The sequence below is a fragment of the Pseudophryne corroboree genome, chromosome 2 (genome assembly GCF_028390025.1).
Source record: "Pseudophryne corroboree isolate aPseCor3 chromosome 2, aPseCor3.hap2, whole genome shotgun sequence".
Lineage (NCBI taxonomy): Eukaryota > Metazoa > Chordata > Amphibia > Anura > Myobatrachidae > Pseudophryne > Pseudophryne corroboree.
In genome coordinates this window covers 362,336,240-362,359,130 of record NC_086445.1, presented here as the reverse complement: position 1 = coordinate 362,359,130, position 22,891 = coordinate 362,336,240, and the positions used below count along the sequence as shown (strand labels likewise).

At 44.8% G+C, this 22,891-nt stretch overlaps 2 protein-coding genes across 3 annotated transcripts in view; one reads left to right on the top strand and one right to left on the bottom strand.

The window, feature by feature from the left end:
• COL4A1 (collagen type IV alpha 1 chain) overlaps positions 1–17,102 on the bottom strand; it is a 262,582-nt gene extending 245,480 nt beyond the window's left edge. The window contains exon 1 of the mRNA XM_063953177.1: positions 16,883–17,102. Coding sequence (XP_063809247.1) covers positions 16,883–16,951 — 69 coding nt within the window. The 5' untranslated portion in view covers positions 16,952–17,102. The remainder of the gene's footprint in view (positions 1–16,882) is intronic.
• COL4A2 (collagen type IV alpha 2 chain) overlaps positions 1–22,891 on the top strand; it is a 711,921-nt gene that overhangs the window by 275,572 nt on the left and 413,458 nt on the right. Inside the window, exons 1-3 of one of the 2 annotated variants that reach the window (XM_063953174.1) lie at positions 17,248–17,378; positions 18,140–18,241; positions 22,510–22,561. In XM_063953174.1, the coding sequence (XP_063809244.1) occupies positions 18,171–18,241; positions 22,510–22,561 (123 nt within the window). In that variant the 5' untranslated portion in view covers positions 17,248–17,378; positions 18,140–18,170. Of the gene's footprint in view, positions 1–17,247; positions 17,379–18,139; positions 18,242–22,509; positions 22,562–22,891 lie in introns of those variants that run through there. The other variant, XM_063953175.1, reaches the window with a different exon arrangement.

Below are 22,891 nucleotides of genomic sequence, written 5' to 3'. Positions count from 1 at the left end.
TGGATGAAGCCATCATTAAAAGCCACCCCATCAAAATATACACATTTACATGTTCTGTTGTTTTATACCTCAGTTATGTTATGTGTTATTTTACTTCATCATTTATGTATTACAAACGTAAAAATGTTTAAAATCTGTCTGCATGCTGTACATATGGTCCATCCCCACCAAATTAATTTCAAGCATTGCAGATGTTTCCCAATGGAGTGCTCATGTGACCAACATTAACTTATTGTATACAGTAGAATAGATAGTTATTGAATAATACCACCTCTAAGATAATTGTAAAATCATAGCCTTTTACACAGTGCAGAACCTCTGTGACACTTTTCATATCAGTCAAGTTTCCAGTTTTCCTATCTTCACTTGTTGCAGCTCATTGAAATTCCTCACACAGAATGAAAACTTGTGATTGTGAATTGTGATTTAGGCTTCCAGAAGGTCACAAACTTTTCAACTAGATAATAAACCATAAGAAAACCTTGATCTTTCCTGGTCTATGATGCAGAATGAAAACAAAACCCTTACAGATATAAAAATAAAAACACTACAGCACTCATTTATTTCCCTTTGAAAAAAGCAGAGTGGTAAATCTACATTGCAACAGTCCATCATTTAATCATTCTGCCAATTTCAATAAGATTTCTTTCAACATAACTAGTTGTAGTTCTCATTGATCAAGGGCACATGCAAGCATAGCGGGTTACCGAATAAGATCAGAACAGGCCTTTGATGTGACATATTTACTTTTTAGGAAGTTTCTGGGACAGTAGGTTCTGAAGTTGCTTGTAGTATACTGTAGAAATACTGCATACAACTCAGGTTTTATTTATTTTTTTACTATGTAAAATAAAATGGGATATATCAAACCAAGAATTATACACTTACAATATCTTTATACATGTACCGTGCTGTCTTCACACGTTCTTAACATGTCCTATGGACTAGTGCAGGTGAAGAAGGTACGTACTATGTTATTATACCCAGTATTATATGTAATTCATTTTCATTATTGTGATTGCGGCGGGACAGTCCCACTATTTGGACACTGTCCCGCTGTTCCTCCTGCGGGACGCAGTATCCCCCGTGTGCACAGGGGGAGGGGGGGACGTTAGGGAGTCTGTGAACACCACTGCACAGCAAAGCAGCGGGTGATATCTGGATAGATGCTGTGTGCATGCTCACTGCATCTAACCAGTGCATTAGAGTGAACCTGGGGGCTGGGCTGCCCTGCTGCTCCGGGACCGCTGGTCATGCCCCAAAATGATGAAACTGTTGGACGTATCGTGAGGCACTCCTGCCCACACGAGGCCATGCCCCACCCCCTTTCTTGGCACGAAGGTCCCGTATCACAATTGTTAAAAGGTGAGAGGTATACTTTGGGGCTGATGCTGAGCTGGACTAACACCAGTTTGTATAGCGTAAAATAGCCACATTGGTTCTGCAGATGCCCAGAAAACAGGTTGCATTCATATGCTCTAGTGCAAATTCACTTGAATCTAATACTTGTGCCTGCTTGCAAATAGAGTGGCAGAATAGGGGTGGTAAGGGGCGGTCTAGTCTAGGCCCAGTACAGTAAGAGTATGTTTGTGTATACAGAATAGATGCAGACCGACACAGAGGTGTATATACACCTAACAGTAGGTGTATGAATTGAGGGTGTCAGAAGGCTGGTGCAAATACATGCTGATAGTGATTACATGGGACTTTGGGCCTAATTCACTAAGGATTGCAATTGCATAGCTGTTTGCAGCAGCTTTGTGATTGTAATCCTTAGCAATGCAAATGAAGGAGCAGATGCATAGCACCTCCTTCTTGCATTTGCGATGCGATTGCATTTGAGATGAACTTCGCAACCATCAGTCAGTCATGTTCATCTGCGACGGAAGGCTGAGAAAGCCTGAGCTTACTCAGACTTGCTGTTGTAGTTGGCCTTGTGAGGCTGATGAAACTGCGTCCACGACGCAATACATGGCCTCGTCACTCTTGGAAAATGAGGGCAAGATGCACCCGTTTTCCCGAACTACGGCGGCACTTGCGAATGCTTTTTCCAATCATTAGCTGGATGCTTCTTATTGGCTGATCCACCAGTGAAGCTGTAGCAGACCTGCATGCATCCAGGGCCATCTTAACTGGGCAGATACCCAGGGCTACATAATTATAGGGGCCTTCAAGCAGGGGCAGGCTGGGACTATGGGCATCTGCCACCTGGACTGGTGCCACTGTAGCTTCTTGGGAGGGAAGTAGAGAATGTAGCCCGGCTGCTCTAATTGGGAATTACACACAAAAAGAGAAGCCAGGCAGCATTCTACCAGCTTCCCAGCCTGCAGCCAGACAGTGAAAGTTGTGCCACTGCAGGAGGAGCAAGTTATGATTTTTTTTATATATTCCCATGAATAGGTGGGTAGGGGTCCCAGCGCATTGCTTTGCCCAGGACCTACAATGCTGTTAAGACAACCTTGCATGCAACTTTTGATTCCTGCAAATTTACATAGGCATGTGATTGCAGTTATTTAGCAAACGCATTTTTTCATCTGTGAAATTGTAAGCAAATGTTTTTCAACTCAGGACTGTTGGATTGAAAGCTCCAGAACACATAATAAAACATACTAATACAGTATATCCTGACAAGAACATATCTTGTCCAGCAGGGCTGTGGAGTCGCAGTTGTAGAGTCAGACACAATTACAGAGGAGTCAGACTGTAGTAAAAAAGAGTAGTCAGAGTGGATGGTTTAGTGTGTGGCTCCCCAGCCCTGCTGCCCAGGCAACAACAAAAAATTACTTTGAAAGCATGAAGTTGCTATAAAATAATGTTACTTTTCGCAAGAATGTAATTCATGATTTTGTGACATATATAATGACATTTTGGGGAAAAAGTATCTGTATTAATTAAAAACATTTAAGAATTGGGGTAATGGGTGAAATAATGCAGTCCAAAAATTACAACAGGACAATCATTTATTTTGGCTCCTACTTCCTTTAATCTTGGATTGCGTATAAGGAAAGACATGACTGCATTGTTCGTTCATGGGGAACTTCTGCTTTCAGAGGAAGTACAACTAACAACATGGATGCAAAGTTTCCTTTTCTTACATCCAACTGCGCTCTGTATTGAACAGCTGAATAATCACAGCTCTTACATGATACAGAAGTGTAGGAGTACTGTAGGTGGAGTTTTCTCACACAGGTTCAACTTATTAATATACAATCAGAATATTGTATGAAATATTTTATGAAATATGTATAGGAAGATACTCCACAGAAATAAGGTAAACAGTATTTTAAAACTGCACTTTTTCAACAGTTTTTAGGTCGAATATGCATTCGACTTATTCAATGAAAATGAATAGTGCCGTGTCGGATCCTCTCCATCGGAGAGGATCCGACTTCAATTTATTATACCCCATAGGAGGATTTCAATTGTGCACTATACATTTTAAGAAAATTGGCTTTACTGCTATTTTTCCCCAATTTTTTTCAGGCAATTCAATTAAAGTCCTTTTTACTTGCAAAAGTCAATCCTGTTTTTGCTCGAAAAACACATTGGATCCGGGATTAGTTTCCAGACCTACTGTATGTGTTTTCGCATTTGCGTCCGCAAAAACACAGCACTTTTCGGGGATTTTGTTTAGGGGTCTCATCGAGTCCCAAGAAAAAATCCCAGATAAATGTTGCAGCCGGTAGCGCTTCGGGGTTACTTGGATAGCCATGTAGGGGGTTAATTAGCCACGGTAATTTGCTGCGGCTAATTGAAATCACCATAGAGTGGTTTCTGGTGCTCCGCTACAGTTTAAACAGTATGCACACAAAAAAGGGAAAATAAACTGTTATTGTTGGGGGCACTCTTATTATAAACCATTAAAAACAATTTGATTAATATTAGAGATGAGCGGGTTCGGGTTTTACTCGGATTTACTCGGTTCTCTAATCGGCATCTTATTGACTATCCAAAACACGTGACATCCGTGAGCCAATAAGATGCCATTTTGAGAACCGAGTAAAACCGAACCCGCTCATCTCTGTTTAATATACCGGTACATTAAATTTCACGGAGAAATACAACATTGAAATAATCTATATACTGTATATAAAAATGGATGTGTGTGTATGTATATATGTTCCAGCAAAACTCTAGAATGCCTTGAGCTATGTACACCAAACTTGGTACACATATGACTTACAACCTGGAAAAAAAATACTGTGGGGATAAGACACCCCTAGGGGTAGGGGTGGGAAGGTAGTGACATGTAAAAATCCATAGTTTTCATGGTCGCGGAGATGAATAAGCCCAGGCGCGGCCAGCATCGCTGCCTGTGATACGACCACGGTTCAACGCCTCCTGTAACCCCACTCGTCCCTCTGATCACGCCGGGCCACCTGTGTGAGGTGTACGCAGGACACGCTTGGTGGGCGCAGTGATACCCCTTACCTGGCGGTGTGCTGAGGCTACGTGTGAGTGCGCTGTTGGCAGCCCGGAGCCTCTATCTACCTACTAAAAAGGAGTCGCCAACGACTACCCCGGGAGCCGCAATGCCAGGCATGCTGGACAGAAGCACCGACTTCCTGGCCAAGATCCTGGCCAAGAGGCGCTCCAATGGCTCCAAGAGCCCGTCCAGTGCATCCAACGGACACTGCTCGGAGGAGAGCGGGAGCGACGACGAGCACGGTGGTAGCCTCGGACTGAGTAAATGAGCCTCCCCCACCTCCCCTCTCCCGCCTGAGTGTGAGTGTGTGGCCGGGTCTGGCCGGCCTTCTCCGCTATAGGCGTCTCCTGTTTTCCTTTGCAGATGTGGGCATGAGTGAGGGAGCAGACTTCCAGGCCCGGATCCCCAAGTTCGAGCCCGGTACGCACCCCACTGTATTTCTCACCCCTGGGCTGTGGCCATGGTGGTAGCCTCGGTGAAGTGGGATGGTCCCTGGCAAGCCGGAGGGTCCTTCTACCCTAATATTTTGTATTTTATGCCTCCCCAGATGGTCCATGAGCTGGAACGTAAAGCCCTTTATCCCACTATGATCCTATAGATCAGTATTACATGCAGCATTGTGTCTGTAGGGCTATCCTCCCTCCATTTTATCTATCTATATATATAAAAATGGAAAATGGATGTGTGTATGTATGTTCCAGCCAGGGCCGTTTCTAGACAATTTGGCTCCCCGTGCGAGATTTCAAAATGCGCCCCCTACCCCATTGCTCTAAAAAAAATAACGTGCCCCCCCACATAGCTATAAAAAGAAAAAGCATGCCCCCGACAAGGGTGTGTGGCCTGATTAAAATGGGCGTGGTCTCATTAAAGTGGGCATGGCCTCGTCTGATATCATCACGCCCACCACAGGGGGGAAAAAATAAAAATAAAAAGTCCCCATTTTACACATTACAGCAGGCAAGTGTCCCCATTTTACACAGCGCGGCAGGCAGGTGTCCCCATTTTACACAGCGCGGCAGGCAGGTGTCCCCATTTTACACAGCGCGGCAGGCACGTGCCCCCATTTTACACAGTGCGGCACGCAGGTGTCCCCATTTTACACAGCGTGGCAGGCAGGTGTCCCCATTTTACACAGCGCGGCAGGCACGTGCCCCCATTTTACACAGCACGGCAGGCAGGTGTCCCCATTTTACACAGCGCGGCAGGCAGGTGTCCCCATTTTACACAGTACGGCAGGCAGGTGTCCCCATTTTACACAGCGCGGCAGGCAGGTGTCCCCATTTTACACAGCGCGGCAGGCAGGTGTCCCCATTTTACACAGCGCGGCAGGCACGTGCCCCCATTTTACACAGCGCGGCAGGCAGGTGTCCCCATTTTACAAAGTGCGGCAGGCAGATATCCCCATTTTACACAGTGCGGCAGGCAGGTATCCCCATTTTACACAGTATGCAGGCAGGTATCCCCATTTTACACAGTACGCAGGCAGGTATCCCCACTTTACACAGTACGCAGGCAGGTATCCCCATTTTACACAGTACGTAGGCAGGTGCCCCCATTTTACACAGTACGCAGGCAGGTGCCCCCATTTTACACAGTACGCAGGCAGGTGCCCCCATTTTACACAGTGCGGCAGGCAGATATCCCCATTTTACACAGTACGCAGGCAGGTGCCCCCATTTTACACAGTACGCAGGCAGGTGCCCCCATTTTACACAGTGCGGCAGGCAGGTGCCCCCATTTTACACAGTGCGGCAGGCAGGTATCCCCATTTTACACAGTACGCAGGCAGGTGCCCCCATTTTACACAGTGCGGCAGGCAGATATCCCCATTTTACACAGTACGCAGGCAGGTGCCCCCATTTTACACAGTACGCAGGCAGGTGCCCCCATTTTACACAGTGCGGCAGGCAGGTGCCCCCATTTTACACAGTGCGGAAGGCAGGTATCCCCATTTTACACAGTACGCAGGCAGGTGCCCCCATTTTACACAGTGCGGCAGGCAGGTGTCAAGTGGGGAAGGGAGGAAGGGGGAGAGAGAGAGATAATACTTACATCTTCCCGCTCTTCGGGTCCGGCCGCTTCACGTCCCTCGCGCCGGCCGCCTCCTCCTTCCAGGCTTATCTCCTCTCCTCCCTCTTCCCGAGCGCTCCTGCTCGGGGGGCGGGGCTTCGCGAAATGACGCGTTTGCGTCGTGACGTCACGACGCAAACGCGTCATTCCGCAAAACTCCGCCCCCCGAGCAGGAGTGCTCGGGAAGAGGGAGAAGAGGAGATAAGGACACACAAAGTGCCGCGGCGGGTGCCCCGTGCGGTTGCACGGCTCGTCCGCCGCTAGAAACGGCACTGGTTCCAGCATAACTCTGGAATGCCTGGAGCATGTCCTGTTGTAAGTCTAATTACTTTACCAGGAATTCCGTAGCGAAGCATGAGTATTCAGCTAGTTCCTTCTAAATTATTGGTTACACCAATTTCAAAAGTGACAATGTGCCAAGTGTCTAGTGTTTAAAAGAAGCTATGGGGAGTATACAATTACCCGCTGTAATTTACCATTTCTAATTGTCCCACTTTTTACGGGTGATCCAAATTGGATAACCTGTAAAAAAATATTGGTGAAACATCCCAAAAAAAATAGAAAAATGGACGTTTTTTGCACCCAATGTTTTTTCACTTCTAATTGGATCCACCTCCTCCCCCCCTATATATGAGGTAAGCTTTGATCGCAATAGAAAAAAAATGTATGTAGAGTGTAATGTTAAAGGCATTGAAGACTTTCTGTACTTACAATTGAGATTCCTGGGAGCTGGGAACATTTACATATTACAATGCTTATGATGGAATGACATTCTGGCAAATGCACTTTCAATTCATGGTTCAGTAACCTGTTACAATTAATGGTTATCCCACAGGGTTTTTCACATATCTTGCCTATTAATGTTTTACCCCAACAACAAACACTAAACTAATGGTTTAGACTCAGCAATAAATATACAACTTTTTTTAAAATGGAATGAAAGAGGTAAAAGTAAAACAATTCCAGAATGCATGGCATGGTAGTTTTGTGATGCATTGACACATGATATACCCAATGGAAGACAGATAAATCTATTTATCAAGTAACAAAATGTAAAACTAAAACCAATGGTCAGTCTATGTAATGCTCCAAATGATATGTCGTGGGGGAAGGTGAAGCAAACCAAAAGAGGACTGTGCAAGAGATAATCACATCTAGTTATATATTATATACTGTATATTATACACTACTATCTATAAAGTCTTGCCACAAGATCCACTGACATATGAGGCTCTCCACCACTGCCCCCATACCCTATCACCCACTGATCTCCCAGAACATACCACTTGCTACCCTCATACTTGCTGTCTATATGATTTAACACTAGCTCCTCACATTTTTAGTTGGATCCATGATATACAGTATGGTACTTCCCTTTAGAACCTCTCTCTTGGGGATTTATTTAACCAATAATTTCTCCCGAAAAAAAAAAAAAAAAAACAATATATGTTTTTATAAGTAACCTAAAAAAAGAACCATAAAATATATATATAATATAATTTTGGTTTGTAATATAATTTGGGTGTGACTATCCCGAATATTTAGCAGCAGCTTAATTAAACAGCTCATTAAAGCGCCCGATTTTTTATCTTATTGATAAATTCTCCTTTTATAAGTAACCTGCCTATTTAAAAAGAACCTAACACATAATATATTGGAGCTATTTACTGCACAGGACAAACTAAAGCTATAGACCAGTGATTTTCAACCTTTTTTCACTCACGGCACACCAAACAATATTTTAAAATTGCCAAGGCACACCATCCGTTCCCCACAGCAAAAAAACTAAAAAACACACATTGGCCCTCACAGTAATAAAAAATCCACACACACACATCGGCCTACACAGAAAAAACAATCACATTGCACATAAATCATGTTGCTCCTTACATAAATCCTATTGCTCCCCACATAAATTAATCACATTGCTCCCCACATAAATCATGTTGCTCACACATAAATCAATCACATTTCTCCCCACATAAATCCTTTTGCTCCCCACATGAATTATTCACATTGTTCCCCCCATAAATCCATAAATCCTATTGCTCCCCACAGGAGAAATAACATAACAAATATTAGCCCATACCGGTCAGCTGTCCTCCTCCCTGTCCCTCAGTGGCGGAGGATGTTCACAGTGGAGTGCTGCGAATACTGAGCAGCGGGCGGTCGGGCAGGTGTGGATGTGGGTGGGCAAGGAAAGCTGTGGATGCAGGCGGGAACTGGAAGATGTGTATGCAGGCGGGTGGGCTGGCTGGGTGGTGAGATGCGGTGGCCGTGACCTATGATATCACACCGCTGCGTCATCAAGGCATAGGTCACAGCCGGAGCATGAATGATCCTCTAAGAACAGCCCGGGCCAACAGTTCACTCTGAAGGTGCTGGAAGCTGCTCTGGCTCCGCGGCACACCTTGCAACTGGTCGCGGCACACTAGTGTGCCACGGCACACTGGTTGAAAAAGCCTGCTATAGACTATAATTCCCATTATCCTCCAGCTCAAGGTCAATTCTCCAAGCTCTGAAAAACGTAACTATTTGGAGCTTGGTCCCATTAATGCCATCTTCGTATGACTAATGGATACTACTGTGTGGTGTAATGTGAATAACAATCACTACTCTGCGGTGTAATGTGAATAACGGACACTACTGTGTTGTGTAATCTGAATAACGGACACTAATGTGTGGTGTGGTGTAATGTGAATAACGGACACTGCTGTCTGGTGTAATCTGAATAGCGGACACTAATGTGTGGTTTGGTGTAATGTGAATAATGGACACTGCTGTATGGTGTAATGTGAGTAATGGACACTACTGTGTGGTGTAATGTGAATAATGGACACTGCTTTGTGGTGTAATGAGAATAACGGACACTACTGTGTGGTGTAATGTAAATAACGGACACTAATGCGTGCTGAAATGTGAATAACAGACACTAAAATGCGGTGTAATGTTACTAATGGACACCACTGTGAATAATGGATACTACTGTGTGGTGTAATGTGAATAACAATCACTACTCTGTGGTGTAATGTGAATAACGGACACTACTGTGTTCTGTAATCTGAATAACGGACACTAATGTGTGGTGTGGTGTAATGTGAATAACGGACACTGCTGTGTAGTGTAATGTGAATAATAGACACTGCTGTGTAGTGTAATGTAAATAACAGACACTTCTGTGTGGTGTACTGTGAATAAAGGATACTGCTGTGTGGTGTAATGTGAATAATGGACACTACTGGTTGGTGCAATGTGAATAATGGACACTGCTGTGTGGTGTAATGTAAATTGGTACTATTCTGTGACTATTCTGTGACCACACCGCTTTCCTATTAGGCTATGCCCCCATGAAGCCACGCCTTCGGTGAGCACTGTCCCTGTTTTGAATATGGAGGGGCACCAATTCTCTTTCTGGCACAGGGTGTCTAGTTACCGTTCTACACATATTATTGGATAACTGCTGCTTCCGTGTAAGCAGTGATGCAACCTCTGTCCCAGCACCAGGCTGCGGTGCACGTCGACTGTACCGGCAGGATGCCAGCGAATGTGTCCTGTTTTTTTATTTGTGAAATATAGCAACCCTATCATAGCTGTCATTAGAGATTGGGATCCTCTTGGCTGGGATCGGATCCTATCAGAGTCATTATAATAACTATATGTTGTCATACGGAAATATACTTTCAGGGCCACCGCAGACACCAATCATAAATATTCCCATTACCGTCACTTAAATTCTTCTCAATATCAGTTTCATGGTTGAGCTAGCTACCATTTTGTCACCATTAGCCTGTTACTTCCCGCCTATTACAGCAGTAGTATTCACAATCTTTAAATTGGTTATTTTGTATTGTAACAGGAGTCTTACTAGAATGTGCTCTGCTACAAAAATTCCACCAGCGATCGACTCCAGGCTTGTGCAAAAACAACAAATACCTTTTATTCAGGTTGTTCAAATACAGAGAAATACATAAAACAAAGAACACTGTCTTTAGTATAAACAACCAGGGAGGTTAGGCCCTGCCTCACTCCCTTTTACTTAATAAGGAACCCTTCAGGTCCCGGCATCCTGACACTAGTGCCCCAGTCTTCCGGATCCCACTGTCCCTAGCAGGCCTATCACCTGGACACTAACTGCCTTCAGGAGCCCTGACTAATGGGAGAGACTCTGCTTTAAACCCAGCAACCAGGTGCTGGCTGATGAAGCAGCTTCTTGGGCTAAGAAGCCTATAAGACCTGGTCTATGCCAAATGGATGGGAACCCGGTCCATCCACACTTACCATCTACCCCCAGGACCCTGTGTGTAGCTTACAGGTGGCCAAGTACCTCTCCTGCCCCAGTATCCTGTTGTTTCATCATGTAGTACATAACCAGGACGACACTTGGGCTAGTAACAAGGTGATCCCCTTTCATATGCTTCCAATTGTGCATGAATTACATCATGCTTGGTGTAACTATAATATAAGTCCTTCATATTGGGGGGAAACTTCAGGACAAACCATTTAATTAGATTTATAGGAGAGTCCAGCAAATCCTAGAGACAGGAACACCCACCTACAAATGTGCCCCTTCAATTGCAAAAATTGTGCTCTATGGCCTTTCCTCTAGCCATCCACCCACCGCTGCAGAACTTCTAACAACAGCAATCAATTTATGTTCTTGATTACAGTACATGTATAAAAATATAAGACATGAGAAGGGCTACTGAATAACAGAATGAGCAACATACAAGCACAAGCAACAGTGGTCCCAGGACAAGCATTAAATGGAATTATTTCCAGCAGTACAACAACTGGGTAACATTTATCAACAATCCAGGAGATCAGTCCAAATTTTTTCAAAGCATGCAGTGTACTCCAGCTTCTAACATCTGGCAATGCATTACAATATGTTATCCAGACGGTGTAGTATAAGAAAATGGATACAGGGGGGAACACACGGAGAGATCCGTGTTTAAAATCTAAGCAATCTGACTTGAATGCTATGATTTTAAGCACGGATCTGCCGTGTGTTTGCCCCCCAGCGATAGGCCGTGCATCGCTATCGCCGGTGCTAGATTGAGCCTGCATGCAGGCTCAGTCTAGCGGGTCGCTCACTTCAGCGCTGTGTGAAGTGAGCGGCCCCCCGTCGTCGGCCCCCCTCGCTCAGCACATCGCGCAGTGCTGAGTGGGGGGAGAGATGTGTGCTGAGCGGTCTGTGTTAAGATCGCTCAGCACACATCTCTCCTGTCAGTACTGGCCTTAAGAGTACTTCCAGGGCTGACAGTACTTTCTCATAGGTTCTGCTGAAGTATCCACAGAAACCAGAACAGAATGACTTTCTAACTTGTGAACAAAACACATCATGTACAGGAAAACTATCCTGAACCAAATCCCAAAAATGCTTACAGTAGAGTAATACATTGTGGGCCTTATTCAGACCTGATTGTTAGCAGAAGGACAAAACCATCGGGGTCATTCAAACCTGATCGTTCGCTAGCTATTTTTTGTAGCGCTGCGTTCATATAGTCGCCGCCTATAGGGGAGTGTATTTTGCCTGTGCAGCCGAGCACTACAAAAAAAGTTGCACATAACTTACTCAGCCGCTGCGATTACTTCAGTCTGTCATGTCTCGGAATTGACGTCAGACAAACGCTTGGACATGCCTGCATTTTTCCAAACACTCCCAGAAAACGGTCAGCTGACACCCATAAACGCCCTCTTCCTGTCAATCTCCTTGCGATCGGCTGTGCGAATGGAATCGTCGCTAGTAGCATTGCACAGCAACGATGCTGTTTGTACCCGTACAACGCGCATGCGCATTGCGGTGCATACGCATGCGCAGTTTTGCCATTTTTTTACCTGATCGCTGCGCTGCAAAAATCGGCAGCGAGCGATCAACTCGGAATGACCCCCAAGGTTTTGCCCAACTGCTAAAAAATTTGCTGCTTCGATCAGGTCTGAATTAGGCCCTATATGTGGTCATTATTTAGCATTCAAAAATTGAAATAAGGTATAGACAACATTAAATTGGACAGTAAATAGCATAGCTCAATGTATAGTTTTGATGAGGCAGGTGCTGGTGTCGGGTTGTTCACCCATTCAGTAATGGGCCAGTTATAAAACCTGACACCAGCAGCTGTCTATTAAGGACTGTAAACAGAAACACATACATTCTGTGTGTGCTCAGCATAATAGTACCATACTGCTGTTCTTGGGCCCTGGAGGATGAGAATATGTGAAGTGATTGACATTTCAGTTGAATTTGATGGATAAAAACAAACAAAAAAGTCAAGTGATAACCTGATGAGATAGGTAGCCTACTATGCAAAATTTATTGTGAGAAATCTTAGTAAGCACGGTTTTGCTGCATGTACAACATTCCATGTTTAAACACTTACCAATCTCTTGTCAATGGATGCAGATCTCCAGAGTCTATTATTATTTAATCAGCTGTAGATGCTGAATATGATAGACAAAAATAAGAAGCAGTACATGCCCAACTTTCTATGTAAAGAGATGATTATGGCTGTTTATATATTTTGACAAATTTACTACATGGGTAAAAGATTGGGATCCGGTCTCTAGGTCGACAGTAACTAGGTCAACCACTATTGGTCGACAGTAACTAGGTCGACATGGTGTCAAGGTCAACAGGGTCTCTAGGTCGACATGTTCAAGGTCGACAGGTCACATTTTTATTCTTTTTTTTTTACTTTTTCATACTTAACAATCCACGCGGACTACGACTGGGAATAGTAACCTGTGCCGAGCGCAGCGAGGCGCTTTGCCTGAAGCATGGCGAGCATGGTGCACTAATTGGGGTTCCCGGTCACTGGGGGTAATTCTGAGTTGATCACAGCAGGAACTTTGTTAGCAGTTTGGCAAAACCATGTGCACTGCAGGTGTGGCAGCTATAACATGTGCAGAAAGAGTTAGATGTGGGTGGGTTATTTTATTTCTGTGCAGGGTAAATACTGGCTGCTTTATTTTTACACTGCAATTTAGATTGCAGATTGAACACACCAAACTCAAATCTAACTCTCTCTGCACATGTTATATCTGCCCCCCCTGCAGTGGACATGGTTTTGCCCAACTGCTAACAAAGTTCCTGCTCCGATCAACTCAGAATTACCCCCACTGTACGGAGAAAACGACACCAAAAAAACATTCAAAACTCATGTCGACCTTTTGACCTGTCGACCTAGACCATGTCAACCTAGAGACCCTGTCGACCTAGCATCCCTGTCGACCTAGTTACTGTCGACCTATAGTGGTCGACCCAGACATGGTCGACCTAGACACTGTCGACAGTATGAACCACACCCAAAAGATTATGAGACAAATGGGCAGATGTACTAAGCCTGGAGAAGGAATAAAGAAGTGATAAAGCAGTGATCAGTGCAAGGTGATAACGCACCAGCCAATCAGCTCCTAACTGTAATTTTTCAAATCCGTAATGATTGGCTGGTGCGTTATCACCTTGCACTGATCACTGCTTTATCACTTCTTTATCCCTTCTCCAGGTTAATACATCTGCCCCATAAGGAGCACATCAGCATTCAGCATATGATAGCATAGGGAACATGCTCCACCCACACACTGTGATTCGCTCCACAGTGAGTGCTGTGCTACTAATGCAGCCCTGCAACGCTTGTCTTGCATGAACTTACTTCAGCAGTGTTAGAAGTAGTTTCAAACTTTTACAGTGAGTGTGTATGTAAACTTTAGTTTTACATCTTTAAAAGCTCAACCTGCTATATCATTAAAGAATCTCTTAAGCCCTAAAAGGCAACTAGAAAAGCAACTCTAATTTCAGTTTTTCAGTGAGATTTGTAAAATGTATGAGTAAACACATGTACTGCTGAAGGCATGTACTTTGCCAGATATGGGCTCGTCTGTACACTACAGCCAACTTCACATCAGAATGATGTGTAGCCGGCCGATCCGGTGGGCGACAGGATCTTGCGTCGGCAAGGGCATACACACTTTCATGATGCAGGAGAAAAGAGAGTGACGGACTATGACATGCTGCATTTAGCATCATGGCATCAATAGTGTTGTCTTCTGGTTGACCCTGTGTAAGGGCCAAGCAGAACATCGCTAACGACCCGCGGGAGCGAGCGAACACAGGGACATACTGAATGATCTGGCCGATATATTGTTCCGATTTGGCTGGAAATGACATATCAGGCTGAGATAATTCTAGTGTGTACCCGACTTAAGGCTAAGATTTCTTCAATACATAGATCCTGTTTCAATGCTGAGCTCTATCAAAAGAAAGACGGCCCTAATCACAAGCAAAAAAAGATTGCAGAAGAACAGGGACTGGGTGAAAGTCGGAACAGTCGGAACAGTCTGAACTCCGGAACACAGGACATTGAGGGTCATTCCGAGTTGATCACTAGCTGAATTTGTTCGCAGCACAGCGATCAGGCTAAAAAATGGCAGTTCTGCGCATGCGTATGCGGTGCAATGCGCATGCGCAACGTACGGGCACAACGAACGATGTCGTTTTGCACAGGGTCTAGCGATACATTTCAGTCGCACTGCTTGCCGCAGAGTGATTGACATGAAGTGGGCGTTTCTGGGTGGCAACTGACCGTTTTCACAGAGTGTGCGGAAAAACACAGGCGTGGCTGGGCAAACGCTAGGCGGGTTTGTGACATCAAATCCGGAACTGAATAGTCTGAAGTGATCGCAAGCGCTGAGTAGGTTTTGAGCTACTCTGAAACTACACAAAAATTTTTGCAGGTGCTCCGCGATACGACCGTTCGCACTTCTGCTAAGCTAAAATACACTCCCAGTGGGTGGCGGCATAGCGTTTGCAAGCGATCAACTCAAAATGACCCCCATTATCCCTGCAGCAACTTGCTCTGCTGTGGAGCTCTCTGTACGCAGCAGTGTATGTACAGCTGTCACACAGGAAACAGTGCATGGAGATATTACAGCCTCTTCCTGACCAGCAGCTGCTGCACTCGGGCAGATGGACTAGGAGCAAACCAGCCAGAACGATCCAGACTCTGAAACACATACATGGGGACGGACACAGAGAGCGCCACAGCAGCAGAGGCCCTGCAGCGACCTCTGCTGCTGTGGCGCTCTCTGTGTCCGTCCCCATGTATGTGATAGCTGTTACACAGCAAACGGTGCACAGAGTTGCGTACAGAGAGCTCCACATCGGCAGAGGTCGCTGCAGTGAGCCATTCCGGCGTTCCGAAGTCCAGACCATTCTGGCTTACACCAAATCCCAGAAGATCATGCTTCATAGGGATTTACATATAGCTAAAATACACTGACCAAAACTGGAAATGCAGCTAAAGTTATTCATAAATATACAGTATTTGCAAATGTTTCCATATGTAACATACTGCTTTTGTCTTTTTAAATAATCAGTTATAGATTCTAATTTAAAAGACTCTCGTGGTGGTGGGGGAGGGGGGGAGGTTGCAATTCCATTCTGTGCAATTTGTTTGGGAAGGCAGTACTTTTGCAATCCACATAGCTGTGCAGAAATATGTGCACAGATTCCTAGCCAGACAATTGCTGCACGTCTCGGAAAATTGAATTATCCCCTAAAGTTTAAAGTTATTCAATGACTTTGTGACATGCTAACAGGAAATTTGTATGTTCATGAAATTCCCCTTCCATGATCACTTCAAATTCACTTTATGTTATTATGTACAGTAGTTAGGAGAACATCATGGAACACTTTGATAAACAGTATATTTTGTGCTATTAGTAGTTTATCTCTCAGCAAGATTTGATAAATGTCCCCCTACGGCTACAGTGCTAGTTGCAAAGTTTACTAAAATGATTAACAATTATTGACAAGTGACACATTTTTCATCTAATTGTATAACTGTACCTCTCTACAGTATAAACAGTCCAGGTTTAAATACTTCTAGGGACAGGGGACTGGAGAACCTAGGTAATAGTGCAGTTACACTACTCTTGAGAGATCCTGCACAGTGATATCACTATTAGGTTATGTGACGCCAGATGAACAAGTAACATTAGATGTCAAAGTTGACCAACGCCTGTCAGTCAGAACATACAGTACTGTACCAGCCATACTACAGTGTGTATCATACTGTCTCATTTGTATAGACTTCAAAGTTTTGAAGCTTGAGTTCTGGTACAGGTATAGCATCTACAGGTAAGGGATCTATGGAATCTACAGGTAAGTGATCTACAGGTATGGGATAAACCCCTATAAACAGTACAAGTGCATTTGCAAGACCTGACATGCTTACTGAACACTTCCCTCAGTTCATGTACTGTACGTGCTAGGTGAGTTGCTGTGGCGTGGTACCACTGGCTGCCTGTGGCACTGTAGGATGGCTATTATTAGGGCACAGACTATGGCTGTGGGAAGTGAGGCTACACTGTGGGGTAAGGTGCACTCACCGCAGACTCCACGCCGCTCAGCAGCCCCTGCAGCAGGAGAAGTGCCGCCACCAGCAGCTCCCAGCTCATGGTCCAGCGCCAGAGATACCCTGTGCGGTCAAAGACACCCCGGGGCAGGTCGGTGGCAGTAGCTCAGCTCAGCTCTTGACCCTCTTCTTAATAATGTGCAAATGCCGCTGTATAACCTGGTACCATCTCCTCAGAAGTTTCCTCTTCTCTAGTAGGAGCTGAGCATGAACTGATCTATGGGGAGAGATTGCAGAGTTTGTTGGCGCTGACACCCCACCCACCACATATCCCCCCACCCTCAACAGAGCAGATCCTCAATGAGACTGCAGAGCCCGTCCTGTTTCCCTGTGTAGTTCTGCAGTCAGCAGCACAAGGACGGTGCATGCAGGTTACTATACACCGGCCAGGAGGGAGACGTAGAGGGGAGCCGGGAACTGTGCGCTGTCCGCAGTGACAGGAGAGCGGCGCCCTGCTGCTGCAGCTGCTGGTGAGTGATGTGCACCGAGCTCTCTGCGCTATGTCCCCCACTTCCCAGCTCTATAGAGTCTCAGCGCTGTTACTTGTTACTATAGAGGCTCTGCGCTGTTACTGTAGAATCTCTACGCTGTTACTATAGAGTCTCTGCGCTGTTACTATAGAGTTTCAGCACTGTTACTATAGAGGCGCCGCGCTGTTACTATAGAGTCTCAGCAGTACTCTATGTTCTCATCACTGTACTTATGTTGGTGTAGATAGTATCTCTGGAAAACTAGGTCATGATTACCCCAATCTCATCAGTTCTTTATTTATCATGCTGTAGTCCTATATAGTGTATATACAGTATACTGCTCCACTATTGCTTTGAGCGTTAACACTGTAGCGCTGACACTGTATGTACAGTAAGTAAAACCTGCACATGTCAGTCACTGACTGCAGGATAGCCAAGCAGGAAAGGGAGCTGATGCTCCCACATAAAGGGTACTGTAATTGTCTATGGCAGCTGTTTAATCTCCCACGACAAACCTCTTCAGTATGAAATTACTTTCAGACAGTAAATCCAGAGGTTATTCATATTTTACAGCTGTTAACTATTCTTCATGTCATGCATGTAATTTTATATGTCTTAAGAGACTTTTATCTTTTATGGATTTAACACATTTCATGAACTTTTTATATAAATACAAATCATGGACACTTTTTTTATCTATACCTGACATTGTACAAAAAGTTACATGTGTCAAAATGTATTTTTATTGGTTGACCTAACAGATTATTTTCCTGGAAGAGAACAGCTGCCAGAATGGTGCACACCGCAGCCAGTAGGAGATACCCTAGGAGCTGCTCACAATGGGGACAGCATGTTGTGTCATGGTAAGTAGACGTGGAAGCGTCTGTACAAATCAGATTATATTGTGTGAGCCTGAGGGGTACAGTAATGTCACTTGTAATTGCACATGTGACCAAGCCAACCAAGGAGTCAGAACACTGTTTAAAAGAAGAATCAAAACTTTCTATTTAAGATTAAGACTCAGTATAACCATCAAAACATAGTTTACATAGTGCTCACAATGCAGGAAGTGAGGGCCTGGGGAAGAATGACCTACTCAGGGTGTTGTATGTTAATAATAATAATAAAAATAATAATAATAACTAGGTAATTCATCGCACCCAACGGGCGCTCTTCACACTGTCATGAGGGGCTACGCCCCCTTAACCCTTGCACTCCCTAGTGGCGTGCAATATTTGTATTATATGAAGTATTACCTCCAATCATAATTTTGTGAGTGGTTAAATATTGAACGGACAAAGGGCATGTATTGGTTAAGGGGTCGTAGCCCCTTGCAACGGCGTGAACAGCGCACGCAGGGCCTGATGAATCACCTAGTAGGTGCGGTGGTTGGAGGAGTGGCGGGTGCGGTGGAGACGCGGATGTGGGAGGGGTCCGGGGGTGCCGCGAGTGGGGAGAGGCTGGTGCAGTGGTGCCATGGGTGGGGGAGGGGCGGGTGCATGAGTGTCGTGGGTGGGGGTACGGAGCCACCGCGGGTGCGGTGGTGCCGCGGGTGGGGGAAGGGCGGGTTCGGTGTTGCGGCGGGTGGGCGGGTGCGGGGATGCTGTGGGTGCAGAGGGGGTCTGGAGCCACCGCGGGTGGTGGAGGGGGGTGTGTGTCGGGGTGCCGCAAATTGGGCCTGGAAGTACTGCGAGTGGGGGAGGGGTGGGTAATGCTTCTCCTTCTCCTCCTGGAAGCAGCTTAGCTGCTATCCTCCCTTTGGCAGTGGCTCTCCCGAAGACACGCACAGCAGCCAAGCAGCCAGTCACTATTGTTAGCGACGGTGTCCCAACGCGCCACATTACAGGGAAGAAGATGCACTCAATAAACTACAGCTCCCAGCAGGCCTTAGCGCCGGAATGCTTTGGCGCTAAGGGCTGCTAGGAGGTGTAGTTTGTTAAGTGCATCTATTTCCCTGTAATGCGGCGCGTTGGGACACCGGCGCTAACAATAGTAACTGGCTGGCAGAACTGACTGACTCGCTGAATCATTGTAAAAGGTGAGAGTGCTGTGCAGTGTCAGTGACCCTGCACATTCACTGCACTGCACAGCACTGTCACGTTTTACATTGATTCAGCGTCCAGACATTACCCTCCGCGATATCAGCCACTCTATCCGTTACATTAGCCATCTCGGGGTTTCCAGGCCGGCAACCCAGGTGCTGTGTTGCGGAGTCAGGGGATCTGGGCGTGGCTGTGGCGGGGAGGCACTTCTGTGACATCACACGCAGAGGAGGCTTCGGGGCTCAGAGAGTATGCGGCGCAGGGAGGGCTATGAAAGCCTTCCGCTGTGCAGCTTTCATACACATCTATGCCGGTGGCCGCAGCAGCTTTTGTTCCCCACTCCCTAGCTGCAGGGCTGCAGCTAGGGAGTGGGTATTGTTGATTGAGAGGATAGGTGGACTGGCAGCAGGACATAGGACGCTGCAGTAAAAGGTTGTTTTTCCCCCCCCTATCTACAGCACAGAGACTTGCTGCAGATGCAGTGGCATACCCTCGAGCTGTACCTTTTTGGCAGGCACAGTGCCTTTTTTTATGGTCTGTACAGTTTTTTGGCTCTCCAAACTTTCATTGAAAGTATAGGAAAAGGGGCGTGACCACGCCACTGTACCTGTGGCCATGCCCACTTTTCGAATTTGTATCGATTTTTATGTGTAAATTGTTGGAGGGTATATTGCTGCAGATGCAGTGGGTCTATTTTGGGGTGTGGACCTGGAGCTGCAGCTCCATCAGCCCCATTGTTAATCCTGCTCTGGGAACACAGCAGCCAAAGGGCAGAGCCTCCCATTAGATGTAACCTGTGTGGGAGGGCGTTTCTCGCCCAATCAGGTGTGGACTTGGTGTGATAGACCTGCTGCTAGCCCAATGAGAGCTCCTAGCCACGCCCAGCGTTATCCACACAGTCACAGAGTGACAGATCTGGGCTATTATATAGGAGATAATAATTAAAAAAAATGTCATATGTATATGCACATGAAAGTACCTAAAGCAATACAATTCAATTGCTTTCCTGGCCAAAAATCATTATTAAGGTGCATACACACGGTGAGATATGTAAGTGCCGATTTTGACTTTACGATTTCCCTTGAACTCCCTGAAGCACAGAAGCACCGATTCTGACTATCTCTACTTGCGATTTTGACTATGTGCAATTTTGACTATACTATGTACTAGATTGCACACAATATAGTCAAAATTGCCTCGCCTGCACAGTCTATTTTTTCTTGCGATACCGACCCCACTGGAGCGCGCATCGGTATTGCAAGCTGTAAATACACGGTTTGATATGTGCTAACTTTTCTTACGATTTTGACTATATAATCAAAATTGTAAGAAAACATTGCACCGTGTGTATGCATTTTTACATTTGAACAGTTCATCCAGTGAGAGTAAAATGGGATGATGTAGCCATACTTTTATTATGCAAATTATGTATCTGCAAGAAACATCTGTACATGCTGTTTTCTATAATATCAGGTAATAATTATTTGTGTAGTTTTAGTAAGTCATTGTAATAGCTTCTGAATGGTCATACATAGAAATATTTTTCAGGTATGCTTGATACTGGTAAGGTACTGTATAAAGGAAACAAAGAAAAATGGGTACCACTATGAAGTTTTGGATACAAAGGCAGGGTCTAGCTCAAAGTTGCACCCACATCAGCTGCACTTGCACTGACATTATATACATGAAACTAAATGTGGATATTGGCCTGTATGCACTGTTGTATGCATCTATGTGACCACACTTTCCCCATATCCATCCCGTAGCCATTGTCATTATCAGGGCATGCTTGCACCAACCCTAGGCTACACCTGGTGCAAGAGATCAGAAATCAGAGGAATTTTTGCATACGCACAACTCAGCATAGCCCGTAATTCTTCCTGCATGCCCACCGCACACCCTCACTCAACTTAGCCTACGTACTAACACCCCGCTGCCTCCTAGTTACGCCCATTCAGAAATAAGTGGATTTTTTTGGGCTATGGAGTATGTGCAGTGATAAAAATTTGCAAGACCCATCCAGTTAATGGACTTGTGTGGAACTCTATATCACCCCTAATACGTAGGCTTATTATACTATCCATTAAACCAGGCCACTTATGGGTTACACAGGTTCTGTGGCTGGCTGACGTAAAACTTGCATTTCACCTTGTTTTAAGCAGCTAGAGAACATGTGTAATTCATTAGTGTCTCGATTCAAAGGAATAGTATGGTAAGCCCACTAGTATGTTTACTGTAGATTTGTATATTTACACAAGAAATGTGTAGTGCAGTGGTTGCACCCTAGGGTGCATCAGGACACTTGCAGGGGTGCCTTGGATTAGTGGCCCAGGACCAATTAAAATTATTTATTGTCAATGTAATAGGCAAAACCAGTGCTGGTGGCTGCCAATCATAAAATATGTGGACAAACAGAAGCAAATTTTGTCCCCCACCACATAACTGAAACTAAGGATGACATATAAACACAATTTATTTAATTTAAAATGTATTTCTAAATTACTCAGTAAGAAACTTTTGGCCTAGGGGGGCCGTGAAAATAATTCTGACACTCTAGGACGCCGTGATTAAAAAAAGTTTGAGAACCACTGGTGTAGGGTATAGATCTAGAAGCAGGCAAAGAAATATCATGGCGTAATGGTCTAAGACAGGGTTCTTGAGGACTGCAACTTGAAAACACTGGTTTAGGATGAGACAGACTGTGAGAAGGTAGCAGACAAATGATACTTACAGTATAATAAAAGGTGAGTATTGTATAGTTTTTAATTATTTTGTGAAAGGCCAAACTTCATGTGCTGCACATAGTGTAAAAGCGGAACAAGATAAAAGGACCACACCTTACCTATACTAGATCTGGACTATAGAGTGAATAAAGGTAAACTATAATCCTTTGGGGATAAATATAATAAATAAATAAATAAATAAGTGGCATTATTATCCAGAATGTCTTCAGATGCACTTTGCACCAATGGACTACTATGTGTATTTACTAAATGAAGGAAATTACTAAAATATTTATTTTTATTATCCATCTTTAAATGCAAGGTAGTTTATAATTATGTTCCAATTTGTTTCTTTTTTTTGTTTAGGACCCTGCTTTCTTTCGTGCTGGTGGCTTGGCTTGCTGGGTGTGTCCATGCTGTGAGTATGTTATTTTTCATTGAATAATAAGTCCGCAATTTGTGCACTCTGATGCACAAGATTAGGTCCTTGCCCTGGTGCCTAAATCCAAGTAAATGCAAAATCCAAGCAGTAAACGGCACTCGAGGACTTGAGATGATTGTACTGAAAACAACACCAACAGACCAACGTTTTAAATTTATACATGCTATAGATTTAAAGTGCTAATGCACTGGAATGGTGCCATGCCTGCAACTAAAAGGCTATTACATAAGGGCCTATGTGTTGTTTTGTCGATAAATCCCTAAAAAGCGCTCTTTGTTCATTGGTTAAGAATCCTTGTAGATAAGT